Source organism: Daucus carota, chromosome 2, assembly GCF_001625215.2.
Source record: "Daucus carota subsp. sativus chromosome 2, DH1 v3.0, whole genome shotgun sequence".
NCBI classification, from domain to species: Eukaryota; Viridiplantae; Streptophyta; class Magnoliopsida; order Apiales; family Apiaceae; genus Daucus; species Daucus carota.
The window spans coordinates 51,731,238-51,757,612 of NC_030382.2; the positions used below are offsets into that span (position 1 = coordinate 51,731,238).

Below are 26,375 nucleotides of genomic sequence, written 5' to 3' on the forward strand. Positions count from 1 at the left end.
CTAATGCTGTTTTACTCCCTTGTAAGCAGAACTTCTTCCTTTTCACTCTTTTTGCATTTATGTTGATATCTGTTTGGATACTATAATCAATCAAGTACAACATGAAAAACAAAAAATAATGCAAAAAAGTCATAGAAGTTACATTTTATAAGGGTAATACTGATATATATGAAATCAAATTACAAACTTATAACAACTTAGTCAGAGAGTATTACAGAATTCTCAGTTTCAACTTACGAGTCAATTGAGTGTTTTAGCTAGCCTTAACAAATAAAATTGGTAACTCAATATTAAGCCATAAATTAGTATATAACAAGCAGATGAGAAACATACTTTTGACAATTTCAAAATATAATTTGCAGTTAACTTTAAAGTAATATTACTACCAAGTCCTAGCCTGCTGATTTTTAAGCATCCTTTTAGTTGTAAGTGTTTCCATTGGAGTAATCCCTTAGTAAAATGAAACTACATAGTTTTATTAACATTCACTATGTGAAAAGCTTGACAACTCACTTTCTTCCCTTTGTTTCTATGCACCTGCTTTACACTTTAAAATCAGATAAACTGTTTTTCCAGGTTCAGTTTAGACATAAGATGATTACCAAAAAATAATTTCATTTATGCTAACTGATATATATCATTGGGAATATTTTTATTGTGATGTAAAATTCTAAGCGATGCATAAAGGATCAATTCATTCAATCACTAGGAATAATTAGCAAATCAATACAATATACCAAAAAAAATCCAAAAAAAAACCACAACAAATTTATGTTATATTCAAATTAGCATACCGCCAATAAAAAATATGCATCAATTAATATGGAGTGATGGTATTAATTGTGATCGAGTACATACAAACTATTATAAATTAGGCATTAGTATTAACATACAATAAAAACTAAGGTGATCATGTTTGCAAATGTTGTTAGGCATCCTCAATTATGGTTGCCATCTGGAACAATCAAAAACAAGACTACTTCCCACGCATCAAAGAAGGTAATGTATACAAAATAACTGATTTCAAGATCATGCCGGCCCAGAAGAAATTCCGACCGGTCAAGAAAGATATTTCACTGAGCTTTTACCACAAAACAAAGGTGGAGCCAATGGAGGACAATGGTCTCATTCCAAAGTACAAATTTGATCTCACAAGCTTTGAAGTGGCACGAACTCTACTATGGGACACAACCAATTTCATAGGTCAGCAATTCGCAAACTAACAGTTTTAGCCCCAAAAAGAATAATTGATCCAACATATTTGTTTCACAGATATCATGGGTATGGTAAAAGATGTCAGTTCTTTGGAGACAACATCAAAGGGATCCAAAAAGCTTGATGTCCTCTTGGTGGATGACAGGTCAGCGCGGACTTCTATACACACACTACAATATACGACTTATATATTAGTATACTGGCCGAAACAAATATTTCGTAACATATTGAAAAAAAACTCACGTGTAAGTAAAATCTTGCCCAGGAACCATGACATGGTTATCTCATTATGGGAGGAAAAGGCAACTCACTTTATGGAAAGCATGGCTCCTCTTCAAGACGCCGCGGTGTTTGTTATCATCACAGGCCTCCTCGCAAAACAATACTCAGGTAAACACTATTCAAAAAATTTTACAAATGCAGTTTCCAAGCAAGGCCAAAAAATAAAATAAAATACCATAAGATTACCTACACACAAATGAGTATAAAGGACAAGTGGATACGCTTAGTGGCTTAATTACTATTATCAGGAAATAGCATCATACTGTCAAGCGGAGACCCAACAAAATGTTATTTCAACCTTGATTATGACCCCCTAAAGGAGCTCATGGGAAATATACAAGCGATAACTGGTCATAGTTCAACGAGTCTACCACCTCCTACGAAAAAGAGATTTGTCTCGACAGAAGACAACATTATTGCTGATGCAACTATCCAAACTATCCTTGATGCGCAGCTTCCAGATGATAAAAAGGTTAGATAAAATGCTTAGCAAACACAGTATATTTATAATTTATATATAACAAGCTTTGTCGCCACACAACGTGCACCACAGGTCATGCGGTTCGTGTGTGAGGCAACCATTGTCGATATCTCAAAATATGACGGATGGTACTACAATTCTTGCCCCACATGCCCACGTACAATTCGCTTCGAGCATGGAAATTTGTACTGCGATGAATGCACAAAGGAAACTGGAGATTACGTTCAGCGGTACACCTACTTCTATACTTGTGGAAATTAAGATCATTGGTGAATGACCAATGAAATCCTTGGCAAAAATTAATCTCATCAGTCATCTATCCCCTACCAAAAAATATATTAAAGAACTAGGCTTATTTTAGGCGTGTCCCATCAGGTTTAACACAATATTACATTTTACAGCTATAAGATCACTGTCCACGTTAAAGATGACACCGCCAAGACTACTTTCACATTGTTCAACAAGGAGGCACAAAGACTGATTGGTGCTCCGATTCAGACAATCATTGCTGAAATTGGACAGGTTCATGCTTCCTCCATGCTTATAAATTATCAATTATATATCCTGCCGTCCAACCATAATCAGAGAAATTCTGACACCGCTAAAACGCAATTTTTCCTACATTAAATTAATACAGGATAAGATCACTTCCGATATCCCTGTACTCGTGAAGAATGTGAAGGGAAAGAAATGCGTGTTCGAGGTCAAAGTCACAATATTCAATCTTGACGGACGCGAGGGATACACTGTTGCACGACTCTCTGAAGTAACAGACCAGCCACCTAGCACCTCAAATCCACCTGAAACCTTAATGGATTCCCCGAGAAAGAAAAAGAAGCTAGCTTGAGATGAATGCAAGAACAAGATGGCATGCTTCCTCTAAGCTTCCCACAATAAATAGCATGCTTTACCGCTCAATAATGTTCTTGAACAATTGATTAATATTTACAATAATATTCAACTCATATGTCTATCTCATCCAACAGCAGTTTACTAAATCAAAACTACTTCAAGCTTTTAATATCTTTGCAGCGAAAATAGAAGTTAAACTACATGTCCATTTATTTATATATTACATTCAAGACTAATATTCCTTTATTGTAACCCAAAAATAGAGTAGTTACTAATAACATATTTTGTTATCGTAAACATCACTTTAATATCGATAGCGATTGTATTTTACTAACATATCATTAAAAGAAAAGACGAAGAAATTATATATCTCGGGACCTTAGCCAGAGCAAATCTACGAAAACATTAAAGATAAAAAAAATAATAAAATTGGATATAAAAGATCTATCCAAAGCTCCCCGTGCTTTGCACGGGTTGGAAAGCTAGTTTTAATAGATTGTATATGATTTTGATTATATACGGATTTTTGATAAAATGTCGCAGAATTGATATAAATTCTTTAGGATCTAAGCACAATGCTTCAAAATTTCATGAATTTTGTTGGGATTTCAAAAAACTTAAAATACACCGAAGAATATCACAAAATCCATCATTTTATGAAATCAAAAAATATTTATCAGCATTTGAATACCATCATTTAAATAATCTTAAATGAATATAATCGGATTTTAAAGCATAATTTACAATCTTAATTGAATACCACTAGTTTTGTAACATTAACATACTTTAAAATCTCAATTGAGTACTCCAAAATTTTAATGTATTTCAAACAATCCCAATTGAATACCTTAAGATTTTATGAATGAAAAAAATGTTTTAAAATTCTAATCCAATACACCTCATAAATTAATTTATGAAAATTAAGTTTTGAAAAATAAGATATTTAATTACAGTGGTTCTCCTGTAGTACTGTATCATGTAAACGTTGCTGACGTGGGAAATTGAAATATTAAATGGACTGGCGACGCTGAATGATCGCAGAAAAATAAATGTGTATACATAGCTGTGATATAAAATCTGAAAATAAAAGCATCTCTCCCTTTCTCTCGTGATTTACTAATTAGTTTGTTGGAGAGACGAGAGGAACGAGCTTCTTCATTAGCCATTCCTCAAATCTAGGGTTTCCAACCTCGTTCATCTTGTCAGTTTTGATCTCTTCTTCGTACATATGTTTTTTTTTTCAATTCTATCAATTCCACATTTATATGCACGCTTGTATCATGTTTTTTCGAGTTTTAATCATATTTTTTGATTGATTTCGATGTTATTTGCTTATTTAAACATGTCTCCTAGGGTTTGTGATCTTTAATTGATGGATTTTGCGGTGCCAAAATTTTATATGCGGTTTTGATATAATTGATTCGATTTAAATCGTTTTATTTACTTGAACTTGGATATCTGATGGCTGAATCTGTTTATTGATATCTTGTAATTGAGTTGTGTTGGTGATTTGGATCCGTATTTGATTTAGCTAGTCGGTTTTGGTCTTGCATAATCTGTAACGATTATGGCACAAATTGAGTAAACTCATTAATTAAAAATATAGCCTAGCAGTTTGATTGTGTACTAGAATTATTTGGTCAGTGAATTTATGACCCTGTCTAGTTATTATCTCGCTAAGTGTTTACTACATTTAGTTACATGTAATTAATTTGTTGCAAATAATAATGTAAAATCTTAGGCTGCATTCCACTTGGATGGAATGGAATGGAGGGAGAATGAAATGAAATTTGTCCTTTGAATTGGGGATAATTAGAGAAAATGTCTATAATTTTCATTCACTCAGTCATTGTATTCCAACTATTTGGACTAGAAATCTAACCTGCATGTATTGGAAAGAATGCTCAGTCCACTTTTTCATCATGTTTCCCTGTAATCTTCATCATTAGAAATTCAAACTCACTCATACTTTCTTCTTTCGGCATAAACACTTCTTTATAATTTTCAATTCCATTCTCTCCTCATTCCATTCCATCCAAGTGGAAGGAACCTTAGTTTTAAACCTAATTTTAAGAGCAGTTGTAGGCTTGTTAAGCTATATTTGAAGCACTTTGGAATGTAATTATTGATTGTTTAGCTTTCTAGCTCTGTTCAACAACATATATGTGTATATATGAATGTATTTATTGGAATGCATTAAATTAAACATATTGATTTGTTCTATATTAATGTACGCATATTATCTTCTTCGCAACTGATCTTGTTTTTAACTATATATTTTTTGTTGTTCGACTCTGGTGATTTGGTCCACTAGATTTAGCTTAAAATGCATCAAAATATACATATTAATATGTTGTATATCTATGTATATTATGTTCTTTGCTATGGATCGTGTTCTTTACTTTATATTTGTTGTTTTGCTGATTTAGCCAGTTACGTTTGAAGTTCTAAATATATCTAGGTATGATCTCAATAGATAAAATGTCCATCCGGAAAATTTTAAAACTTAAATTAGGGTTCTACCATGTTACTGTGTGCTATATATATAGAATTTTCTGATTACTGAATTTGGACTATGAAGTGCAGTTTGTGATTCTATAAATGTTTATTACTTCTAATAAAATCTATAATAGTGGAACACCAGATTCAATTTTCACTAGATTAAATTTGAATGTCCAAATTGATCTCTCTGTTACAAATCTAAGTGTAATGCTGACCTTCTTATCTTTTTTAATTAATTTGGAGGCACATCCAAGTGCAGTGTTGCTTCTCTTTATTTTAACTATGAAGATATCATTATACTAGTCATTTTTATGTGCTTGTCCATTGTAGTTGTTTTTTTCAGTTCCAACTGTACTGTACAGTTATCTCTCTATATGTTATTTGATGTCATAATTAGAATGAATTAGCAGATTTAGATCAATTTTAAGTATATTTTTTCTGAAAGTTAACTCCTGATCCGGAAACATTTGAAAATTTTCATACATGACAGTTTCCAAGTTAAACTTATGAATCGAAATATATTTTCAGTGCTCTCTTATAAACTGAGGCAATGAAGGGAGGGACATCTTCTTTGAATCCTTATGCAGCATCATACATTCCCCTCTCCAGAAGGGGTATCTCTGATGGAAACAAGGATTTTGAAATCACCACAAGTGCTTCCAAGATTGGAGATGAGGGGCTAAAACCTGCGAGCGCAACAACACATAACCAGTACCAAATGGCTCCTCAAAGCTGTATACAGGGTAATGTCTTAGATGATTTTAAGTTGAAAGATCAAACTGTTTATGGAAACTATGGCTTATCCTCATTTCCTGATGAGTTGACAGAGAAGCATAAGTCGGACGATGATAGTGACATGGATTTGACATACCTTCAGATGACATTTCCTGGTGTATCTGATGATTCCCTGTCCGATGTCTATCTAATAAATAAAGGTGACCTGGATGCCACAGTTGACATGCTGAATCAACTCGAGGTAATATATGAATCTTTTTAATTGAAACTCAATATGAATCATTGAAACCCTGACCGAGAAAATTTACTCTTCCATATAGTTCATTACTCCCTAGTCCCTTGTATATTTATTTGTCAATGTATATCGAATTTATGGTGCTAAACACCTTTATAGTTTGTTTTCATATTTTATGTGACTTGATATATGTTAAACCTGAAACTTTTTATTTAAACTAAGAAAAGATAAGTTGGGGCAAGAACCTCGGTTCATGTTTGATCATGATGACGTGGTTCGATAAAATTCTGATGAAGGAGATTGTGCAAGTAAGTAGAATATTAGAAATACTTCTATCGAAATAGAAAGTCTGATAGAGTCTTATCTAATCTCTTTAACGCCTTCTTTTAGATTCGTGATTCTGAGAATTCTTGCCTGATCTAGATAGTTATTACTTATTTGCGGCCTAAAGCTACTAACTATCAAAAAGACCGCAGAGGCGTGTCACCTAATTTCATTGTAGAACTTGAGACAAACTATATTCCCAAAAATTTTCGTGATAGCACTGGCTCTCCTTGTTTAAAAGGTTTCCTTGAAACTTTTTGGTTTTTAGTGTGTACTAAAGCTGTAGGACTTCATGATAAATTCCCATCATAATCAGTTATTCTTTGTTAAGACTGTCTAAACTCAGTTTAGTAAAATGCTGTGCGAAAATTTTCAATATTTTTAACTAGCAAGACTATAAGATTACTTATTTCTACCCGCACACACTCAACATCTTTTTGTTGCATTTGTATATGATTATATTGAAATAGACCTGTGGTAGCCAGGGACGGAGGGAGGCAGGGGTGACTGTCCCCACAAAACGTATACATATTGATGATTGTTATGTATAATTGACTCGACTCTGTTTGTTTGCATACGTTTGTTATCTCCGCCTTGTTAAAGAATTACTATAACTATACTGATGTCTATTGATGACTACTACTACTACTACTGTATTTTATAAGTAGTATGTTTATATTACTACTGCCCCCTCTGATTTTCTCGAGTATATAGAAACCTTATAATAATAATTATTATTTTTGGTAGTCTTGCCCCTGCAACCTCAGATATCTAGCTCTGTCCCTGGTGGTAGCTATAAAAATGATTATGAATTGAATGCTCTTTTGGAGCAGTTTATGGTACACCTCTCATTTCTTGAACACTTAACTTCTGTGATCACAGATAAATACCTTTGCAAACCTCTGTAGTTCAAATATTCTTTTTCTGTTGAAAATTGTCATTTTTAAAATTATTTTTTATATATGTATATTCACCTGGTATGTATTATCAGTTATTTGCATGGACAATTATTCATTAAATATAAGAATAACTTTCCTGCTGTTGTGTCATGATCAGCGTAAATACCTTGCTATGCAAATAGACAATGAAAGCAGAATTGCAGAAGCTTACTTTTTTACCAATTACAAGGGACTCAAATCTAGTTCCAATTGTTATTATTTTGCTGTTAAGTAGAATATGTACCCTGACCTAGTGCACATGGTAAATGAGATGCAAGTTTTATGTAAATTTACTATGTTACCAACAATAGTACTATGGCACTAGTGAAAGAATATGACAATTTTTTGTAGTTATTTTGTTGACCCTAGAAAAAGTAAAAAGAGAATGAATATATGTATTACTGATTGGTTTACTTCACAGCTATATCCAACAGACTATTCTGAAAATCTTCCAGACACTTTGGACATTGGCGATGTAGCTGAATCTGGATCTTCAGTCTACAAACTAAAGGATGTGTCCAAAAGTGAAGTTGGAGGTTCTTCAACCGCTGGTACTCAGCCTCTTTCAAGCTAGTTCAGCATGCATACATCAATTCAGTATATGTTCTACGGCCCTCCCATTTCTGTGGATAACAAATTGTGAATTTGTATTCAAAGTAGGTTTTACGTGCATACACTTCTTTGTTATGTATGTACAGGTTGGTTGGAGCTCTGCTTGTACTTTAACTGCATTTTGGACCTGCCAAAAATATACATAATTTTAGATGCAAGAATGTTATCAGTGATTAACAGTATCAAAATCCTGTGAAAATTAGTGTCAAAACCAAACACATGGAGTTCTGAACATATTAACAAGCTGCTATTTCTGACGTAATTTAGAAGTTTGACATATACGTGATGTGAAGAAGCAGTCTCTGAATTTTTCTTAGTAAGTTGTTACACTGGAAAACGGCCAGGAGCTTAATTTGCTCTGTTTATCCGATGGTACTCTGTTTCCTCTTCTATATCCTTTCTGGTCCCTTGATATTTTGTCGGAGTAAGAAATAATTTATATTCTTAGGTGTTACCTTAAAAATCATGTAGCGGCTTAGCACATTATAACGGACAATGTTTAAATTTTTTGTAAGAAGATTAAATTAAAACATCATGTGAACTTAACCAGGTTGTTTTTTTCACTTCATAGTACATTTCGTTAGGATATTATTACTTTACCACTCCTTGAATGTAATTTTTCCATAAAAGCTAGTATTTGACCACATGATATTGTTTCCCACAAAATCAACATATTGCAATTTTGAAGAAAAATAATAGAAAATAACATTAACCTTCAACTGGATTTCAAAAAAGTTAATATTAGCCGATTTCATGTGTGAACTTGCAATATCATAATATACTTAAATTGTATTCGACATCATAATAGTTCACATAATATTTGCAGCAACAAGTTGTATTATGCACTCTAAACCCAAACTTGCCCTCTAACGTTCACAGGACTGAGGCCCCATTTTCCTTGGTGTATACAAACATCATCTCTTTATCTACAATTAAATTTGCAATATAAATCGATAACCTTCTTGAACAAAACTAGGTAACTCGGAGAATACCTACATTTCATTTCACTTCTTCCACTGAGGCAACCTCTGGATCACTACCTGTTACCAGCATTAATAACAACATATAATTGGTATAAAGTGTGCCAAGACTTTGTTCAAAGGTTATTTCAAAGTTGCAGAGTTGCGAAGATATGCTTTTCAAATTCATGATGCAGATGAAGAAAAACGAAGCACCAGTAAAGAAGCATATACATAGTCTGTGTGTGCATCTAACTATAAATTTCATGAGTAAAGGTGCAAAAAGCTTGATCTGAACAAAAATACAACTTAAACAATGATAGAGCGCGCACCTTTCCCGAATTTTCTTTATTTCCAACAATAGTTTGGCAAGCCAATCTCCACGACTCTGGTTTCTAATCATCAGAAAACAAATTTCATAATTAAGTTATAGTGTGATCTACTGTCGGCCGAAGTATATAGTTAATTTATGTTAAAACTTATTTGAATTTAAAAATAGACATCTAAACATTAATGTTGTGTTTGGTTGGTGAGAATGGAATGGAATGAGTAAAAAATACTTGAAACTAATAGAGATAGGAAGAAAGTTTTGAAAAAATTTGAAGGAGTGCAAAATTGCTATGATGAGAATTGAGAAGAAATTGAGGATGGGAGAGAATGGAGCATTCCATCTCAAATGGAAGGGGTGATATCTAGCATATGATGTAGGGAATGGAATGGAGGAAGGAATGAAATTTCTAAAAAATCATACATAAGATAGTTCATTTTTCATTCCATTCCTTCCGGAATCATTCCCCCCAACCAAACACAACATAAGATTTAAGCATCACTAGACTCCCTGCCATTTTTCTACTGTTTTATTCTTCTCTGTAAACTAAATATCATTAGTTTTCTACTTCCTGAACGCCTGTATAACACATTCATGTAGTAACATATAGAACAAGTGCAAATTTTAAGATGGAGTGATAACAATGTAGGAGTGCTTGAGAGGGGGTGATGAAATATGACATGCCTTCTTTAGATACTTCAGTTCCGCATTTGTTCTTTCACTCAAAAGATCCTTCCCCTCAATTACCTACACAGGGAGAAGAATGAGAGAGGACAAGATTACTAATCTATAGAGAGATGAGAGATGAACATAGATTACTAATCTATAGAGAGACGAGAAATGAACATTTTTGAAATTTGTTTAAATTTTATAAATTAGGGTGACCTTATAAGTTGGTACTGCAACAATCAAGCCTAAATTTTAAAATTTCTGAAAAGGAAAAAGGAGATGAAATCATACCTCTGCAGCTGGAGAGTAGTGGGAGATAAGTTGGATGGTGTTTAGAGGATGGGCAAGGGTTCAATAAATTTGGAAGACCAAATGAGGATATTTATAATTATACCTAACAGGTCTTCTCCCTTGGAGTGACTTGTTTTTTAGAGGATAGGTAACATCCGCTGCCATGTGGACTATACAGCTAACAGCTCTCCATGGCTGGAGATGCTTAAGTAGTAGTATAAGAAGATGACTTTCATATCTTACCTCTACGATGCATGTTCCGCAACTTCCACCCCCACCACAATTCATCAGCTTTCCCTTTAAAGAGCAAAGAATGAGAAACTTTAATTCATCTTATAAATTAAGAGAAAAATGAAAAATGCATGCCTAATTCAATATACTATTAAAGATTCACGAAAATTTTAGTAGACATCTCTTCCCAACTAATGAGCACGATGTGCCCTAAAGAAACTTTAAATAACCCACAGCAAAATTTTGATACAAAATGAGAGAATTAACGAGGTCTGAATTTCTTAATTGGGGATATCTTGACTCCTTTTTCCAGGTGAAATGAAGGGCTCATTTTTTGATTGGCTGCTTTCACAGAAAACTCTTCCAATCAAAACGCAGCTCCCATGAGCCGATCTACTAAATCCTTCTAGTTCAGAGGTGAGAACTAAGAGGCCCCAAGTATCACCATGGGTGTTTTCTGTTGCTTCTTATCTACTACAGTTGATTGGCGAGATAAGAATTTATGAATTTTGAAGGAACACAAAATCTTTTGTTTACGCACACTCTTCCTCACCTATCAAGAACCTTGGTCTTGGCACTATTAATACCCTCTCTCTTTGAGGCCAGTGAACAGCACATCTCCAAAGAGCGAAGAAGAGTAGTCATTTCTTTTACCACTATCCATAATTCACAATATTTTTCTTTCACTAGTACACCCGAGTGGGTAACTAATCACCTTATAAAAGAAGTAGATCACTTAGACTATCCAATAATTTTCAAAAATCTCATCATTCACAATTGCAACCAAAGACCTAAGGGTCAAAAACACCTCTTATCAAGTTACCAATTGTCCAATTCTCCCGAAACCTCGAAGTATCAAGAGTAAGACTTAAACATTTATGTCATGCTTACAAACTAATCGAAAGTTACTCACAAAAATGTAGCTAGAGACTCAAAAAACATACATAAGTAGCATAAAGCTCAAGTTTGTTATCCTCCATAATCTTCCTCAGAACTTTCTCTCCACTCACTTCTGTGACTTCATCTACTGGATATTTTCCATCTCCTCCCGCTTTTGGCTGTCCATCATAAAAAAAAAATTGATGAAAAAGAAAAAAAAAAAAATACAAGTGGATGACAAGTAAAATATGTATGTTCTTACCCCTATAAACTGGAGCTCAATGATGGGTTTTTGCTCAGCTGGCTGTGGTGAATTTGAGGCCAAGGGGAGTGTCAAGTGTCTTCTGCGGGGATGAAGTGTGATGGGTTTTTGCCTGTTTACATTTCCGGTGAACTCCGGCGGTTGTCGGAGGGTCATCACAGGGAAATTTAAGGTAGACATTGTACACACTGTGCTTACCACACAATATTTCTGGTTGCCTTGTAGTATGTAATAAAGTAATGTTGTCAGCTCAATATACACTGGTTATTTTTTTATATGAATTTTATTATGAATATTGACAATTTTTTATTAATCAAACACATTTAAATTTCATTTAATAATATTTAATCATTTTTCTTCTTTCCAATTTTATTAAAATTGAATCAGACCATTTATCATATTTATATAAAAATGAATCAGACCCTATGTCATATCTATATATGGATGAATCACGGTGACACTATTTTAACATTTTTATTTTGAAAGACTACTATACACGATCACATAATAATTAACTTGTCCAGATAAATTTAATTCAAATTCAATTTGCAACTGCAATTCTAATGTAAAGAGTAAAAATAATAAGCCCTGCCATACATCTGTTGACAAATATTTAAATCCAGAATACAAGGTATTTTTATTACACTGAGGCAATTAGTCAAACAAGTGATCTGCCTTACTAGAACTTATCTTCTCGAACAAACCCAGCTGAATCATCGGCTATCACAGGCTCTGATTCTTGAGCGGGAGGGTTAGGATGGATGGATTGTTGAGTATCCATCTGTATCTGCAAATCTCTCATCCTGGTGGTTGCAACATTTGCAACCAGAATTGCAGCAGTTCCGATAGTCCAAATCCAGAGGATCTTCACGCCCGGGCTCTTTTCTTTCCACATTACTCCTTGCTGTATTTTGAGTTCGAGTTTCGCGATAATATAGAGAGTTTGCTATATAAATTAATTTTAAATAAGTACTCTCTCTCTTTTTTTTCTTTACAAAATTTTACATGAATCGACACGTATTTTAAGACGTTTATAAAACATAATTCCATAATCTCTTTATGAAAATTTTCTTTTTTATGTAAAAATTCAAATAGTAAATTTTTATTTAGAAGAAAAAAAATTAAAATAATTTATCAAATTATATTTTATGAGAATATTAGATAGCTTGCCGAGCCCCGTTTCTTTTATTGTTCCAACAGCCCAATGAGATGAGAATAAATAAAAAATGAAAAAAATTTATTTGATGAGTGCTTTTAAAGTTTAATAGTGACCAAGGAAACATTCTCGTCTTTGTTCACATTTGATGTACCATTTTTTGAACGGAAAGCTGCTATTAATACCCGGTCCTAAAATTCCCGATTCGTTGAAAAAAACTTGATATTAGAGCACCCCAATGATGTTACTTATTTTCAACCCCTAAAATATGATATATTAATGGTTACTTAAAATATAGGTAAACAAAAAAGTTGTTTTATTCCAACAGTATTCCCTATAATCATCCCTATATTTGAAAAAAATAATATTTTATTAGAACTTCTACTAATAAAAAAGAGAGGAAAAATGAAAATAAAGAAAATGAGAGGGGATGAGGTGGAAAAAATAGAGGCTTACTTTTCTATCCCCTAAATAAGGGGTTTTGTTTTCTCTCACCTAAAAATTTTAGTTATGGAGAGGGTTGGAGTGAACAATTTTTACTTAAATCTCTATTCTTGTCCACATAAGCTCATTATAGGTAGGGGAGATGGTCCTTTGGAGTTGCTCTTATTCCTTAAAATTATTTCACCAATTACATTCTAATTTGACTAAAAATCTTCAATAAATCCTGAATCGACAAGTCAAACTGACCAAACCATATCACGTTAATACCACATAAATGTAGAATCTCAAAGCAATAAATTAATACAAGGAATGCCAGACACCTACAAAATTTATATTCAAAGATTCCGAGTCATTTTACCAGATTAGTTGAGTCATGAATGTCTGATATACCACTAAGGGTACAGATACAGGTTACATGCCACAAAAGTTACACATACATGTAAAATCAAGATCAAACAGTGGTTAGTTATGACCCCGACTGCTACGAAACAAGATACACTGACTATGATTGCTTAACGACAATATTTCCGTGACAAAACCTGAGACATTACTTCCACAGCTTCACATACTTGTCATGGCTAGCAGAAGCAACCAGACCATTCACTGTTGACACGGCAAGACCAGCAATTAGTCCGTCATGGGCTGAAAGCGTCATTGTCTTGTTCTCAGACATGTTCCAAAGCTCCATCGACTGCGAGTAATTCAGAAATTGTCAAAAGGATTTCAAATATCCAAACAGGTATTATACTATAGCTTAATAACTCGTAAGTAGCAACTAAAGATGTACTTTCTTTAAAAGAAAGCGAAACAAGCTATTAGCTGCTTACAAAGACGCTACAACAAGGTAAGAGTTTTTGACAGTTAATACTTGCCTGATAACAGCCAATGACCAGCAGCGAAGGAAATGTAGGATGGAAAGCGCAAGAGTGGAATTTGTTGCCATTGCAACTTAGCTCATGAACACACTCCCCTTCACTCCCTGATCCCAGTGTCCACACTCTAACAGAGTCCTCGCTGACAGATGCCAAAAACTCACCAGAAGGATCCCAGCAAACTGAATGAATAGGTCTAGTATGTCCCTGGAGTCAAACATTGCACAATACACCATTGAGAAAAATCAATTATTACAAGCATTGATGAGGAACGGGAATAAACAATTAATATATATATTATTAATTAGTTTATATTTGTTTAGCGTAGAGACAAATAATGTATGTGTCTATATGTTTTATATGTGGGGTTAGTAGTTTATTTATAATAAAGCCCAATTGTTATGGGCCTTAGTCCATTAGGTTATTTATTAGGGTTTCTATTCCCTATATAAGCATTGTCATCCCCACATTATTACTTAGCTTTGATTATACATCTTTCTTGGGAATAATATTGAATATTTATTCTTGGGAATCGTATAATTCATTGCTTATTATCTTATTAACTGTTTTTATTGCTTTAATCACTGGTTTTACAAATCTGTCCTGCATCAAGCATGATACCAGAAATTGCTTTTATTGGAACATTAATTTTTCCCCGACATATTATTTATATATTATATACATAAACAAATTAATGACATGGCCTGTAACACCCCAGTCCCCCATCGAGGAGTGTGGAGACTTTAGTTCAGTTTATAAGCACAAGTACTACTACTAATTGCACCAACAAATCATGATCTTTTGGGGGCCTGTGGTGAGTTTGTGAATTACCCAAGTTGCAATTGGGCCAATGTATTTCGACTTATTTTCGGATTCGGAATTCGGGACTTGACCCGATTTTCGAAAAGGGCTCGGGATTTGAACCGGGTTGTCACATATGGTATTCAGAGCCAACTCTCTAAAGCTTGATTCATCAAGTTTCCGGAGGGGGGACACGAAGGCTGGTGGTATTATCCCGCAATGGATAGAGATCCGGAGGCGGGGACACGAAGCCGGCCAGTATTATCCCACAATGGCTAGAGAGGTCGCAATAATACCATTTATAGCATCCCAAACAGGTCGGCCCAAAAGTGTTAGCAAGTTGGTATAGTTATTTGTTTGTGCTTATAAAGGGTCCAAATACTCTTTATCTAACCGATGTGGGATGTTACATTAGCAAGTTGGTATAGTTATTTGTTTGTGCTTATAAAGGGTCCAAATACTCTTTATCTTTATCTAACCGATGTGGGATGTTACATGACCCTCTACTTGTGTATCTAGATAATAGATATGTCCACAGCCCATTAACTAGGTTTACTTTCCTATTCTACTAAAAGAGAAAACGACGAGCCAACACGGCCTTGTGCGGGCTCACACTAATCGGTTTGCAGTGCTGCTGTACCGCTGTTGTACCCCTGCAACTTCTTTTAGATTTCCCTCCCTTCCATATATACAGACAGGATATATATACACACCCACATGCAACAATAAGTCAGTAGAGGGGATTGAATTCAAAATTCAAGAAATGTAATAGTAGCAATAAGATCCAGGTGCGACAAACTAACTCTGTTGCACCACTTATATTAAGAATTTATTAACCTTGCCATCAGTTGTGATTCCTGTTATCAAGCCTCAAGGCTTCATTTCCTTCAATATAACAGGTCACTTGCCTACACTGAATGGCACTGATGAAGGTACAACTGATATATGATCAGATTTCACACCAAAGTCTGGTGCTAGGAGGGCTGCCTCAACTTTATTTTATATATCTACTCAGTATCCACATATTGCCACATACTATAAATTCTTATTCAACTTTAAAACACTAAGATACATAATATATGAGTCTGTAAAGGTATGATAATGAAATTTATGCAGGGCTCATTATTTTTTGACAAATATGGCTTATAGCCTTATAAAGGCGTATCTGTTCTAAGAAATTCTCGAGGTGAGCCATGGTCGAACCGAGGACCTGGGATGAGCCAGGGTCGAACCCAGGACCTGGGACAACAGAGGATAAACTCTTAACCATTCAGCTATCCAACCGTGCTCCTATGCAGGGCTCATTTAAATGGTATAGACTTCACAATGAGAGCAACAATCATAGAAACATTTGAATCATATGACAACTTATCACCTAAGTGCGTCAACATTGCAGAGGTGACTATAATCAATCTGTATAAGTAACAGCCAACCTGTAACGTATGTCGACATGCTTGAGTCTCCACATCCAGTATGGATACCACATTCTCTGCAGCTGCAGCAAGTAATCTTCCTTGACGAGGTTGAAATCTCATCTGTGTCGTGCCACCCTGATTAAGAATAAAAAGGTAGCATAAGTTACTTAACTACTCAAACCAACCTTCCTTCCATCTTTCCAGAAAAATATACACATATTAGAGATTAATTTTAAAAGGTAAAATAAGAATGAGATTTCTTGAGTGATCAAGTCCAGTACCTTAAATACTTGAGTACAGCTACCATTTTTAATGCTCCAATATCTTATTTCACCATCACTGTCACACGAGCAAATAAGATCCTCCTTATTTGGATGAAAGTCCAGTGACATGACAGGTGCAGAATGGCCAGTGAAGGTGCGAAGAGAGTAGCCGGGCTGTATTTTTCATAAAGAGAATTAGAAGTCATATCTGGTCGGGATATGGACTGACAGCAAAAGGAACATAACTTCATTAAACTACCTTGGTTCTTAAACTTTAAGTTAGGATGTAAAATCAAGTTTTAACTTCTCTTGTGATGCACAATAAATGCATATTACGTGGCAAAACAGTTGCATTAAACAATACTTGATAATATCATAAAGAGTTACAAGGAAGTTAATATGAGTATGGACCAGTATCTATAAAGTTTCAGCTGTTGCTACAAAGCTCCTTTTTTGTATTCATGTCCAAGTAGTTGCACAAATAGATTATGCTTTTAAGTGTAATAGATTTTGTTCAAGACTGTTATATCTCATCTAGTGTAGGATGATAGTGGCAGGACTGCATTATATATACCAATAAATCATGTACGTAGTACGTACACATGCTGAAAGTGATATGAGAACAGAACACTTTCAGTGAAAAAGCATTCATATTACGAGTTGTACGTGGGTATGTTGCCTCAGAGGCATTAATATGTGACACAATTTAAAGTTACAGTAACTAATATGAGTATATGACCAAAAAAAGTAGGTCTGTATTTCAATTATAAATGCAGAGACTTTAGTAAAAGTACCCTTACATTTTCAGCATCCCAAACCCTGACAGTCTTATCGAAAGAAGATGTTGCAAGACGTGACATGCTGGGACTGAAACGAACATCTGTAATTAATGCAGTATGCTCTTCAAGTGTTGATTTCGGCTTTAGAGAATCTGCATGCCACAATACAGCCTGTATCACAAAAAATTAAAAATAAAATAAGATAAGTGAACATGATACATGTCTAAAGATCAAAGTTCTGAATAGCACACAGTGAAAGGCTCCAGAGACGAAAATCGTTGCCTTACAAGCTTGATTTTTACGCTAATCAAATGCAAAACACGTATTTTGGCACTTCGACTTGGTTAATGAAACCCGCCGAGCCCCAGAACTTTTAAGATTTATCTCAATTAAAAAGCCCTTAAAACTTATATTTTGTTATGTTATTTATTCCTACAGAAAAAACTTTAGCAAGTGCATAACACCTTCCGTTGGAAGAGTCGCGTGTTCTATAATCCTTATATGTCATGAATTTTACACGCTAGTTTGAGCCCTTCCGCTATGCCATACATGCACAATAGAGTCATAATATTATGGTCCAACTGTACATTATCAATAGTTAACTTTATAGTATAATAATTAATATCATTTAAATATTTCTCAATAAGACAAAAAAATGAGCAGAAGTTGATTATTTGTATAAAAATCTATATCGATATAAATATTTTTTAAAGCTGTAGTATATATAATAAAGTATATCATATATAAATTAGGAAGCAATTAACAAAAAGTGACATGCAGTTGCTGAATTTTGCTTGTTGCGACCACATGATATAGCATAAACACAAGTTAAAGACCATATTATTCGAGTACACATTGAGGGGCTCAATAGGTGGGTTTTATGAGCCAAGTTAGACTACTAGATGTTTTTGCCTAATTAAAAGCTGAAGTTCCATGTAGCATTGCATAATACTTACCTTTTTATCATGACCACCACTTGCGAGCAGCTTACCATCTGATGAGAAATGACAACAGACTACTTTGCTCGTACTAGCACGGACAGAGCTAACTTCTGAAAAAGTGAAGCCTGAAATTGAGAGGCAGAGAAAACCATTATATCACAATGCCACCATATGACAATTTAATTAAATCATTTGTTGCTTAAGTCAGTCCAAAAGACCAAGGATACAACTTAGTCATTGTCAAGGTCTTTCAGTTGTATAGAAGACGCAAGCCACCGAGGCCGTGGGAACATAGATCTGTCAGGAAAGAGACGCCTCTCTCTCTCTCTGAGGATATGAACACTGATTCCGGAAAAAGGCTACATTACAGCAACTAGTTCTTGTAGGATTTCCACCAGGGTTGGCTGATATACGATTATGGAGTTGCCAAATATTATAACAGTGTTCTTAGGCTAAGAAGTTTGGGGGGCGAGTTAGTTGGACATGTAGTCAGAACACCTACAAATCATTATATTGTCTTTTTATATAATCACATGTATTTACTGCATGGCTTCATCGCCCAACATATTTTTTATCCTGCTACTCACACTATCTTTTGACTTTCGATGCCTTTCTGCAGCTTCAAATTATTTATAAAATTTTTGATATCTTCCAACACTTTGCAAGATTATTTTCTTCTCAAAAGTCAGTCTTCACAAAAACAATATCTCTACCCTCCGAGCGAGGCTAAGGTAATATGGTATGCATAAGTGGTATATTTAAACCTCCACAAACCCTGCTTTCGAGAGGGACATTTCCGGGCTATCTTTGGTTTGAAATGATTTGTATAAACTACTTTCTTGAAGTGACAAATGCCAGTCTTCCCAAAAGCAATCTCTCTATACATTAAGCAGGGCTCAGGTAAATAAGGTATGCATAGGTGATACGTCTAAACCTCCCAAAACCCTGCTTTCAAAGGGGTGTTCCCGGGCTACCTTAGGTTTGAACTGATTTGGTTGATTTTTTTCAGAAGCAACTTTAATTACTTGGCCACAGACAGCACAAATATAAATGATGCAGATGTAGAATTACAGAACAGTAACAGTTGTGAAAGAAATATCTATGAGGTATAAAATTACATATAAAGCAAGACAAAGATGCATCAGAATCCTGACTACCATTTCTGAAGTTGTGAAAGCTATAAATAAGGAAATTCAAAAACATTGATGTATCCAATTCTCTAAGCACACAGACCCTAACCTTTGCTCACATCCATACAGCGACCAACTGCATCTATTGGATCTGTATCATTGTGAGATAGAAAAGACTCTACGTTATCATCAAGGGATCCATCTTCTACAAAACGATCCATATCAGCAGGCACTAAATCTTTATCATCCCACTGCCAAGATGTAACCTTTATGAGAATTCAGGAAAAGAATAGAACCATTCAATATTGGAGGACTCACAAACTCTACCTACCAACTGAGTTGATGGTGATGCAAGAGAGCTGGGACCATCAGTTCCAAACATCATCAAAGGCTTTGATGAGCTGCCATTATGTTGCAAAGGGGGCATCGAAATCACATCTCCTGGAGTATGTGTTGAAGGAGTTGAGGGTGCTGAACCTGGAGAGGGTCCTGCAGTATTTGCAGTTCCTGTGCTATTAGCAGGTCCTGATGATGATGCTGGCTGCTTTCTCTTTCTTCCATTCTGGTTTTTAAAAGTTAAGTGTGTTAGAAACCTTATGCGACTATACAGAAGAAACATAACATCATGAAGTTCGAAAGAAAGGCTTCAGAAACATATTAAACTTATAAACGACAATAGTTGCTCAACTTAAATCTTTTTTTCTAGCGTATCAGTAACTTTCTAACTACCAGAGCTTGCAATGAGATTACCACATTATTTGACCATGATATATGTTTAGTAATTTCATCCTAGCTAGGAAATCAAACCTGATCATTTCCCCGAAAGGAATTTGACAAGCTACCATCTCCATTACCCACAATTTTATCTTGCTGAAGACTATGAGTTGCGCTTTGAGTCTGCTGACCTGAAAGAGCATGCTGCTGAAGCTGCTGCAGATTAGTGTTCTGTTGTTGCTGCTGCTGCAACTGCTGTGCCATTTTAAGCTACACAAAGAAACTCTTAGGAACAGAATAATTTATATGGCAAAACATGACCGGAGAAACAACAGAACTAGGACAATGAGAGTGACATGCAAGTGAAAGAGATGGGAACACACCTTTAGTAACATGTCTGGATCCCCACGGGGTAAAGTAGGGTGCTGCAAGGGTGATCCGACATTTGGAACTACATCACCAACTGAATTTGACAGACCATCCTTCCCCATACTCATACTTCGACTGTTCAAAAGCATTCTCAGCCTTCGGCTCTCTACATCATTGGAAGACGGTGAAGTCAAATTTTGTTGTGCTAGCATTAGCTGTTGCTGATGTTGTGGTGTTAACATCTGAAGTTGATGAAATGGCTGAGAACCCTGCATAAATGACTTCTGCTGCTGGATAAGCCCAGATCGAAGCTGATCAAGACCCTAATATATGACGCATAAAATAAACAGTAAGTATAATACACAGCCACAGCTGAATCCAGAAACACAGCAAAGCAAAACATAGTGAGCTCTATACGACTGCCGAAACATTACCACACAAATACAACAGTTCTGTTAGCCATTTAGTAAAACGGTAAATGTGAAAAGGCAAAGATAGGACAGAGCTATTTAAATAATCAGGCGACTATCCTGAGTCCGAGTACATAAAAAAACGTCTACGAGGCAGAGAGTGGAATCTTGTAACCATAAAGATTAAATTTGACCATCTCAAAATTTTGATCTATTTCACGCTCATATTTATTTCATTAGAACAAAATTTGGTCCTACTCATTGCAATTGCATACATATCATATGCTCTTAAGGTCGTCTTACGCTACTCCTCATCACATATATCATGTCCATGAAAAATTAACTTTTGCACCATCTTTCTAGTTTTTATAGCAACTTTGCACCATCTTTCTAGTTTTTAAAGTAACTTTGCACCATCTATTATTAATTAGAAACTATGGGCCTAATCTGTTATTTTTTTATTTATTGTACTAATATAACTGATGGTCAATGCTCAACAAAATTTTAAGATAGTCACTAGGGATGGGACAGTAAAATGTCATATGCTAAAAGATACATGGAATTCCACCTGAAGCTTGTAGGCAGAAACCTTTTCAAACCAAATAATTTGAATCAAAACACATTTAAAGCATGTGATATTAATTTAAAGATAGATATATTCAATCATGAGCACTTACAGTGAGAGGCCATCCTTTTAGAGTTAAATTACTGCCACTTTGATTTGATCCTGCATGATAAATGTTTCAAGCTTTGATGTTGCGTATGTTGACAAAACAAATAGACTCTGACAGGAGTTTTATTTCTAGAGATTTTTCTAAAAATTTCTGAAAACAGCCCAAGTTGTCACATTCACAGGGCAGATAGATGATAACAATGGTAGTAAGTTTCATCAAGAATAATTTACCAGGAATTCCCATCAGTGATCCTTCTGGGCCTGCTGTTCTCGGATTCAAAATTGGGTTCATTTCAGTCTTTATGTCCTATAATCCAGAAAGTCAAATAGTAAGTACCATGCACTATATATATTGTAATAAAATAATATGCTACATTGCTACCCCCACTCCCCACCCACACAAAATGGGTAACATTGCAAGAGAAGTATGCTACCCCCACCCACACAAAATGGGTAAAATTGCAAGAGAAGTAGAAGATAAGGAAATGCAGGACTAACTGGTGCCGATCCAGGAAGTTGCTGATTCCGAGCTTGAACTTGTGGGGACATGCCACCAGCTGTACTGTGCAGCATTTGCCTGAAAAAATAGAAGTTATGCCTGGTTTTAGAAGGGATCAAAAGCAATTCACTAGTTTCAAATGGACTATAAAACAGGAAGCGCTCGAACGACGAATATATTAAACAAAAAAAAAAAACTGAATGAGCTCAGGCCTCAGGTTGTGTTGCCTAAAATAGTTGGAAGTTGGAACTTGAAACGATCACACAATCAAGAAGAAAGTCGGTGCAAAGGAGCATTTACTTCGGTATATAGTTCTCATTTTTCTCTTTGATATAAGGTTTCGATATAATATGACTACTATTAAGTATTAACCAAAGAATAAAACAAATTTCCTTTTTCATAAGTCTATAAATAAAGTCATTTTGTTGAATCTCCCTCGACCAGGTAATGAAATATGAAACTGAAAACCCTCAAGGGAAGTAGTACCCGGAAGGCTGACCAGCCGAAGCTGCTGACTTTAGTATTGACGCATGACTGGAATCCATAAGCTGGCCCACATTTTCACCAAACCTTTGCTGTAAGATTTACTATGTTAAATACCAGAATGACTGAGTAGCACAAATTACTGCATAGCAGATACTCCCTCTGTCCCAGTGAGATGTATACATTTGGGACAGAGGGCTCGGCACTCATTTTAAAGCTCTTATAAGATAGTCCCTCTGTCCCTCTCATTTCTTTACGGTTTTTTCCACTGCTTGGCACGCATTTTAAGGCTCTATAAAGTATAGTTTCATAACTTATTTTTAAAATTTTCATTTTTTGTATAAAAATTTAAACATTGTACTTTTATTCAGCAGAAGAAAAAGTTTAAAATAATTTATGAAACTATACTTTATAGGAGCCTTGAAATGCGTGCCGAGCCCTCCGTCCCCAATGTAAAGAACCTACGGGGGATGGAGGGAGTAGTTCCATAAGTTTTTAAAAAAAAATATTCTGAATAAAAATTTAATGTTTAAATTTTTATTCAGAAACAAAAAGATTAAAAAATAAGTTATAGAAATTTATAGAAGTTTTAAAATGCGTGTATAGAATTGAGTGGGACGGAGGGAGTAATATATTTGGAGTTGAACATTGAGCTTATACCTTCATAGCTACATCATCTAAAGAGTCCCTCTGATGTGGTACTTTCAATCTTTCCTCATACATCTTTGTAGCCATAACATTAGCAGTTCCAGTATTTTGTCTCATAAGCTGATCATTTCCAACAATCCCATTATTTGTGCCATTCAAGATATGGGATCCATCTCTACGTTGCTGCTGCTGTTGCTGTTGATGCGCTTGTTGCTGCTGTTGTTGTTGTTGCTGCTGCTGTTGCTGTTGTTGTTGCTGCTGCTGCTGTTGCTGCTGCTGAGCCTGCTGAACATGCCTCTGCAACAACATTTGCTGCATCTGTAATTGCTGATGTTGAGGGTGTTGAGATTGCTGTGGTTGCTGCTGCTGCTGCTGCTGTTGCTGCTCTCTTGCTTTAATTACCTGAGTCTATATTCAAAACATTTAATACCAATGCGGTATATCTAAAATCACTTGCACATACAGTATCATTTGCCGCATCAGACAGTTATGGCAGCAGACATTTGGCATTAACACTTTTTTCAAAGAAAAAACACATAGACCAACAACATGTTACTAGGAATACTATATGTTATGATTTTTTAAATTACTTCTCTTATGAAACTATTCTGCAGAAACATTGTTAAAGTTTCACAACATTGTTCATGATGAAACTATTCAACGTAAATCTAACATGTTGGACCTAATGAGGTGAAGCAGCTTCTTTGAGGTGCAGTTGTATTCTATCTTGATTCTTGACTGTGATGACGATGCAATATTTACTAGTTGTCTCATTATTCTTTGGTCTGGCCAATACAGCTACCGCATCATACAATCCAAATACTATATATTTGATAATATCAATTCCACAAACACCCAACCACCAAAGCAAAGAACTAAAAACTCTTACAGCCACAAGTTTATCTAAATGTTCATCAGACTAAGAGAAGAGCATAAATAAATCAGACAAAAAGTAATGCCATGGAGGTGAGACCAGGCAACATATTTTGTAAACCACCTACCCAACCCCAAATCCAAAATATCCAGATCATTTGTGTCAGTTAAGTACTAGGGTCGTTTCCAGTCCAGGCATGTACTAATATAGGACCAATCCAGTTATACCATATTTATTCAACCTCATGAAGCTAATCTAGTTGGAGTTCGGTGTCATTGCTCTGATGAATTTGAAGGCATCAAGGGGGATAAGATTCCATAACTTGCCTAGTGTCATCTTCTTCGGGCCATCGGGTGATCATGTACCTTTTTCTGCTTTTTTGTTGTTTTCAAGGACAGGTCTTAGTGTAACACATATTCTCTTATGGTGCTAGTGTTCACTCTAGATATCTTTTAATATATCTAGAGGGTCGAAGTATGAAGCATATCAAACTTAAGAGGAGAGAGTAAGAACCTTACTCGCCTCAGTCTGATCTTTCCTTCCAACGTGAATTGGCATTTTTTTACACAAACCAGACTTATATCTACTTTCATCGACTCGGAGAGTTTATATATGATTTCAATAAACTTAAAGCTATGTCATTGGTATCATGCACAAACGGACATGGGTGATAATATAATTGAACAAAATTATGCAATAAAAGTACAGTCAACATACAAAGAGCTAATATACAAAATAGAGGGTGGCATTAATAATTCAGTCAGTTTAAGAGTATTTCTTCATGGATAGAATAAGATGTGAAACCCGTGAAGCTGCATATCTTTTGAAAAAATTAACAGGTTCAGAAACTAATGGCAAGTACAATTGCCAATACTCCCAATATTCTTGGAGAAAATAGAATGAAAAAAGTACTCATTGTTATCCTCCAAATTAAAACTCTTATTTAATGTGATGTGGATAAAGAAAACAAGGGCAGATAGAGAAATAAAAAAGGTTAGATTCTGACTAACCTCGATATAGGAGGCGGCAACTTCCGAGTGCTTCTCATTTGTTCTAGCAATGAATATATCCCAAAAAACTGACCACCACTCAAATAGAAACCCACCAGGTGCATCGATAGCTTCAATTGACCAATCCAAAAAATGATTACATGTTCTTTCAAAAGGGTCAGATGACTCAAATCATGTTTTTCAGTTATAAAACAATTCTCGAAATCTTACCAACAGGATCGGACGATACTTTCCCTTCTGCTTGAAATGCCTGCGCAGAAGCCTTTAAATCCCTCTTTACAAGATAATCATGGATGTAAACATCCAGCCTGTTAATCATAAACGGTCTGTTAATTCGCAAAAAAGAAAAATCAAATTTACCAAATTCAGCCGCCTAACCCGAAACTCAACTCGGAAACTCCAATTACTAAGTTAGCAAGTACTAACAATCAAAACCAATACCAGTTACCAAGAATCACACAGCTCAATTGAAAACAATAAATTCAAGAAACCAAGACTTACAACCTTTAACAAAAACCAAGTACTTATAACACATATCTCTCAATCAAAATCACAAACTAAAATTAAACTGCAAAACCATGCATAAATCTTGCAAGAATCTTCAAGAAAAAGCACAAGAACTCACATTTTATCAGCTTCCCAGTTGGTTTGAGACATACTAGCCCAACAAAAATCCAAGAAAATAAATATCAGATCCCAAAAAACACCCCTTTTAAATAAAATTCAAGAATAACCAAAAAGGGGTTTCAAGAATCTACATCTACAACACAAAAGCAAGAGATTGATGGGAATATTTATATACAGATGGATTTAGAAAAGGACAGTAAAATACAGAATAAAACAAACACGAGCTACAGAAATTAAAAAATTGGAGATATAATTTGTATGTTTCTTGGTGGGGTGCTGAAAGAGAATTTCAAGACTCTTTAGATGGAGTTGCAGTCTTGCAGATGTCATAACATAATAGCTCTGCTTGGGTTGAATTTGTGAAGACAGTCCTTTGCTTTTTGTTGTTTTACGTCTAAGCCCCCGGGGTGTATCGGAAATTACATAACTGCCCTCAGAAGTCTCTAGTAGTCTTGTTTATTACAGTATCGTG

At 35.0% G+C, this 26,375-nt stretch overlaps 4 protein-coding genes across 6 annotated transcripts; 2 read left to right on the plus strand and 2 right to left on the minus strand.

Annotated features, from left to right (window-relative positions):
- Positions 1-1,273: 1,273 nt before the first annotated feature.
- LOC108207733 (replication protein A 70 kDa DNA-binding subunit B) lies at positions 1,274-3,100 on the plus strand. Its single transcript, XM_017378163.2, has 6 exons — positions 1,274-1,360; positions 1,481-1,605; positions 1,746-1,969; positions 2,051-2,208; positions 2,380-2,500; positions 2,616-3,100. The coding sequence occupies exons 1-6, from the start codon at positions 1,278-1,280 to the stop codon at positions 2,823-2,825; spliced, it is 921 nt and encodes a 306-aa protein (XP_017233652.2). The 5' UTR covers positions 1,274-1,277; the 3' UTR covers positions 2,826-3,100.
- Positions 3,101-3,867: 767 nt separating this feature from the next.
- On the plus strand, positions 3,868-8,337 carry LOC108210122 (polyadenylate-binding protein-interacting protein 5). The gene is made up of 4 exons (XM_017381393.2): positions 3,868-4,031; positions 5,861-6,075; positions 6,160-6,308; positions 7,986-8,337. The coding sequence occupies exons 2-4, from the start codon at positions 5,883-5,885 to the stop codon at positions 8,136-8,138; spliced, it is 495 nt and encodes a 164-aa protein (XP_017236882.1). The 5' UTR covers positions 3,868-4,031; positions 5,861-5,882; the 3' UTR covers positions 8,139-8,337.
- LOC108210121 (photosynthetic NDH subunit of subcomplex B 3, chloroplastic) lies at positions 8,163-12,050 on the minus strand. Of its 3 annotated transcripts, none has more exons than XM_017381392.2 (7): positions 11,796-12,050; positions 11,599-11,712; positions 10,667-10,720; positions 10,148-10,210; positions 9,468-9,530; positions 9,173-9,216; positions 8,163-8,303 (listed from the first exon to the last, which is right to left on the minus strand). In XM_017381392.2, exons 1-6 carry the CDS (start codon positions 11,973-11,975, stop codon positions 9,181-9,183), a joined length of 510 nt encoding a protein of 169 aa, XP_017236881.1. In that variant the 5' UTR covers positions 11,976-12,050; the 3' UTR covers positions 8,163-8,303; positions 9,173-9,180. The 3 variants fall into 3 exon arrangements, with proteins under 3 accessions (XP_017236881.1, XP_017236880.1, XP_017236878.1); XM_017381391.2 differs by lacking the exon at positions 8,163-8,303 and adding an exon at positions 8,935-9,102; XM_017381389.2 differs by lacking the exon at positions 8,163-8,303 and having other exon boundaries at positions 8,935-9,216.
- A 1,620-nt stretch (positions 12,051-13,670) lies between these two features.
- On the minus strand, positions 13,671-26,262 carry LOC108209266 (transcriptional corepressor LEUNIG). Its single transcript, XM_017380086.2, has 18 exons — positions 25,902-26,262; positions 25,487-25,584; positions 25,277-25,386; positions 23,405-23,800; positions 22,748-22,836; positions 22,261-22,339; positions 21,994-22,069; positions 21,767-21,816; positions 20,694-21,002; positions 20,404-20,580; positions 19,928-20,158; positions 19,706-19,847; positions 18,482-18,591; positions 17,547-17,696; positions 16,765-16,920; positions 16,502-16,618; positions 14,268-14,474; positions 13,671-14,086 (listed from the first exon to the last, which is right to left on the minus strand). The coding sequence occupies exons 1-18, from the start codon at positions 25,931-25,933 to the stop codon at positions 13,943-13,945; spliced, it is 2,673 nt and encodes an 890-aa protein (XP_017235575.1). The 5' UTR covers positions 25,934-26,262; the 3' UTR covers positions 13,671-13,942.
- Between the last annotated feature and the right edge of the window lie 113 nt (positions 26,263-26,375).

What these genes read in the sequence shown, in the direction of transcription:
- LOC108210121 (XM_017381392.2), bottom strand. Translation starts at nt 11,975, where the DNA reads ATGTCTACCTTAAATTTCCCTGTGATGACCCTCCGACAACCGCCGGAG. An exon ending in TTGAGCTTTATGCTACTTAT is followed by an intron (nt 10,721 to 11,598) that starts GTATGTTTTTTG and finishes TGCTCTTTAAAG; the next exon opens with GGAAAGCTGATGAATTGTGG. An exon ending in ATAAAGAAAATTCGGGAAAG is followed by an intron (nt 9,217 to 9,467) that starts GTGCGCGCTCTA and finishes TGCTGGTAACAG; the next exon opens with GTAGTGATCCAGAGGTTGCC.
- LOC108210122 (XM_017381393.2), top strand. Translation starts at nt 5,883, where the DNA reads ATGAAGGGAGGGACATCTTCTTTGAATCCTTATGCAGCATCATACATT. An exon ending in TCCTCAAAGCTGTATACAGG is followed by an intron (nt 6,076 to 6,159) that starts GTAATGTCTTAG and finishes ATGAGTTGACAG; the next exon opens with AGAAGCATAAGTCGGACGAT. An exon ending in ACATGCTGAATCAACTCGAG is followed by an intron (nt 6,309 to 7,985) that starts GTAATATATGAA and finishes TTTACTTCACAG; the next exon opens with CTATATCCAACAGACTATTC.
- LOC108207733 (XM_017378163.2), top strand. Translation starts at nt 1,278, where the DNA reads ATGGGTATGGTAAAAGATGTCAGTTCTTTGGAGACAACATCAAAGGGA. An exon ending in AGCTTCCAGATGATAAAAAG is followed by an intron (nt 1,970 to 2,050) that starts GTTAGATAAAAT and finishes CGTGCACCACAG; the next exon opens with GTCATGCGGTTCGTGTGTGA. An exon ending in TCATTGCTGAAATTGGACAG is followed by an intron (nt 2,501 to 2,615) that starts GTTCATGCTTCC and finishes AAATTAATACAG; the next exon opens with GATAAGATCACTTCCGATAT.
- LOC108209266 (XM_017380086.2), bottom strand. Translation starts at nt 25,933, where the DNA reads ATGTCTCAAACCAACTGGGAAGCTGATAAAAT. An exon ending in GCTGTACTCAAGTATTTAAG is followed by an intron (nt 16,619 to 16,764) that starts GTACTGGACTTG and finishes ATTCTTAATCAG; the next exon opens with GGTGGCACGACACAGATGAG. An exon ending in CATGTCGACATACGTTACAG is followed by an intron (nt 14,475 to 16,501) that starts GTTGGCTGTTAC and finishes GTTTGACTCCAG; the next exon opens with GGACATACTAGACCTATTCA.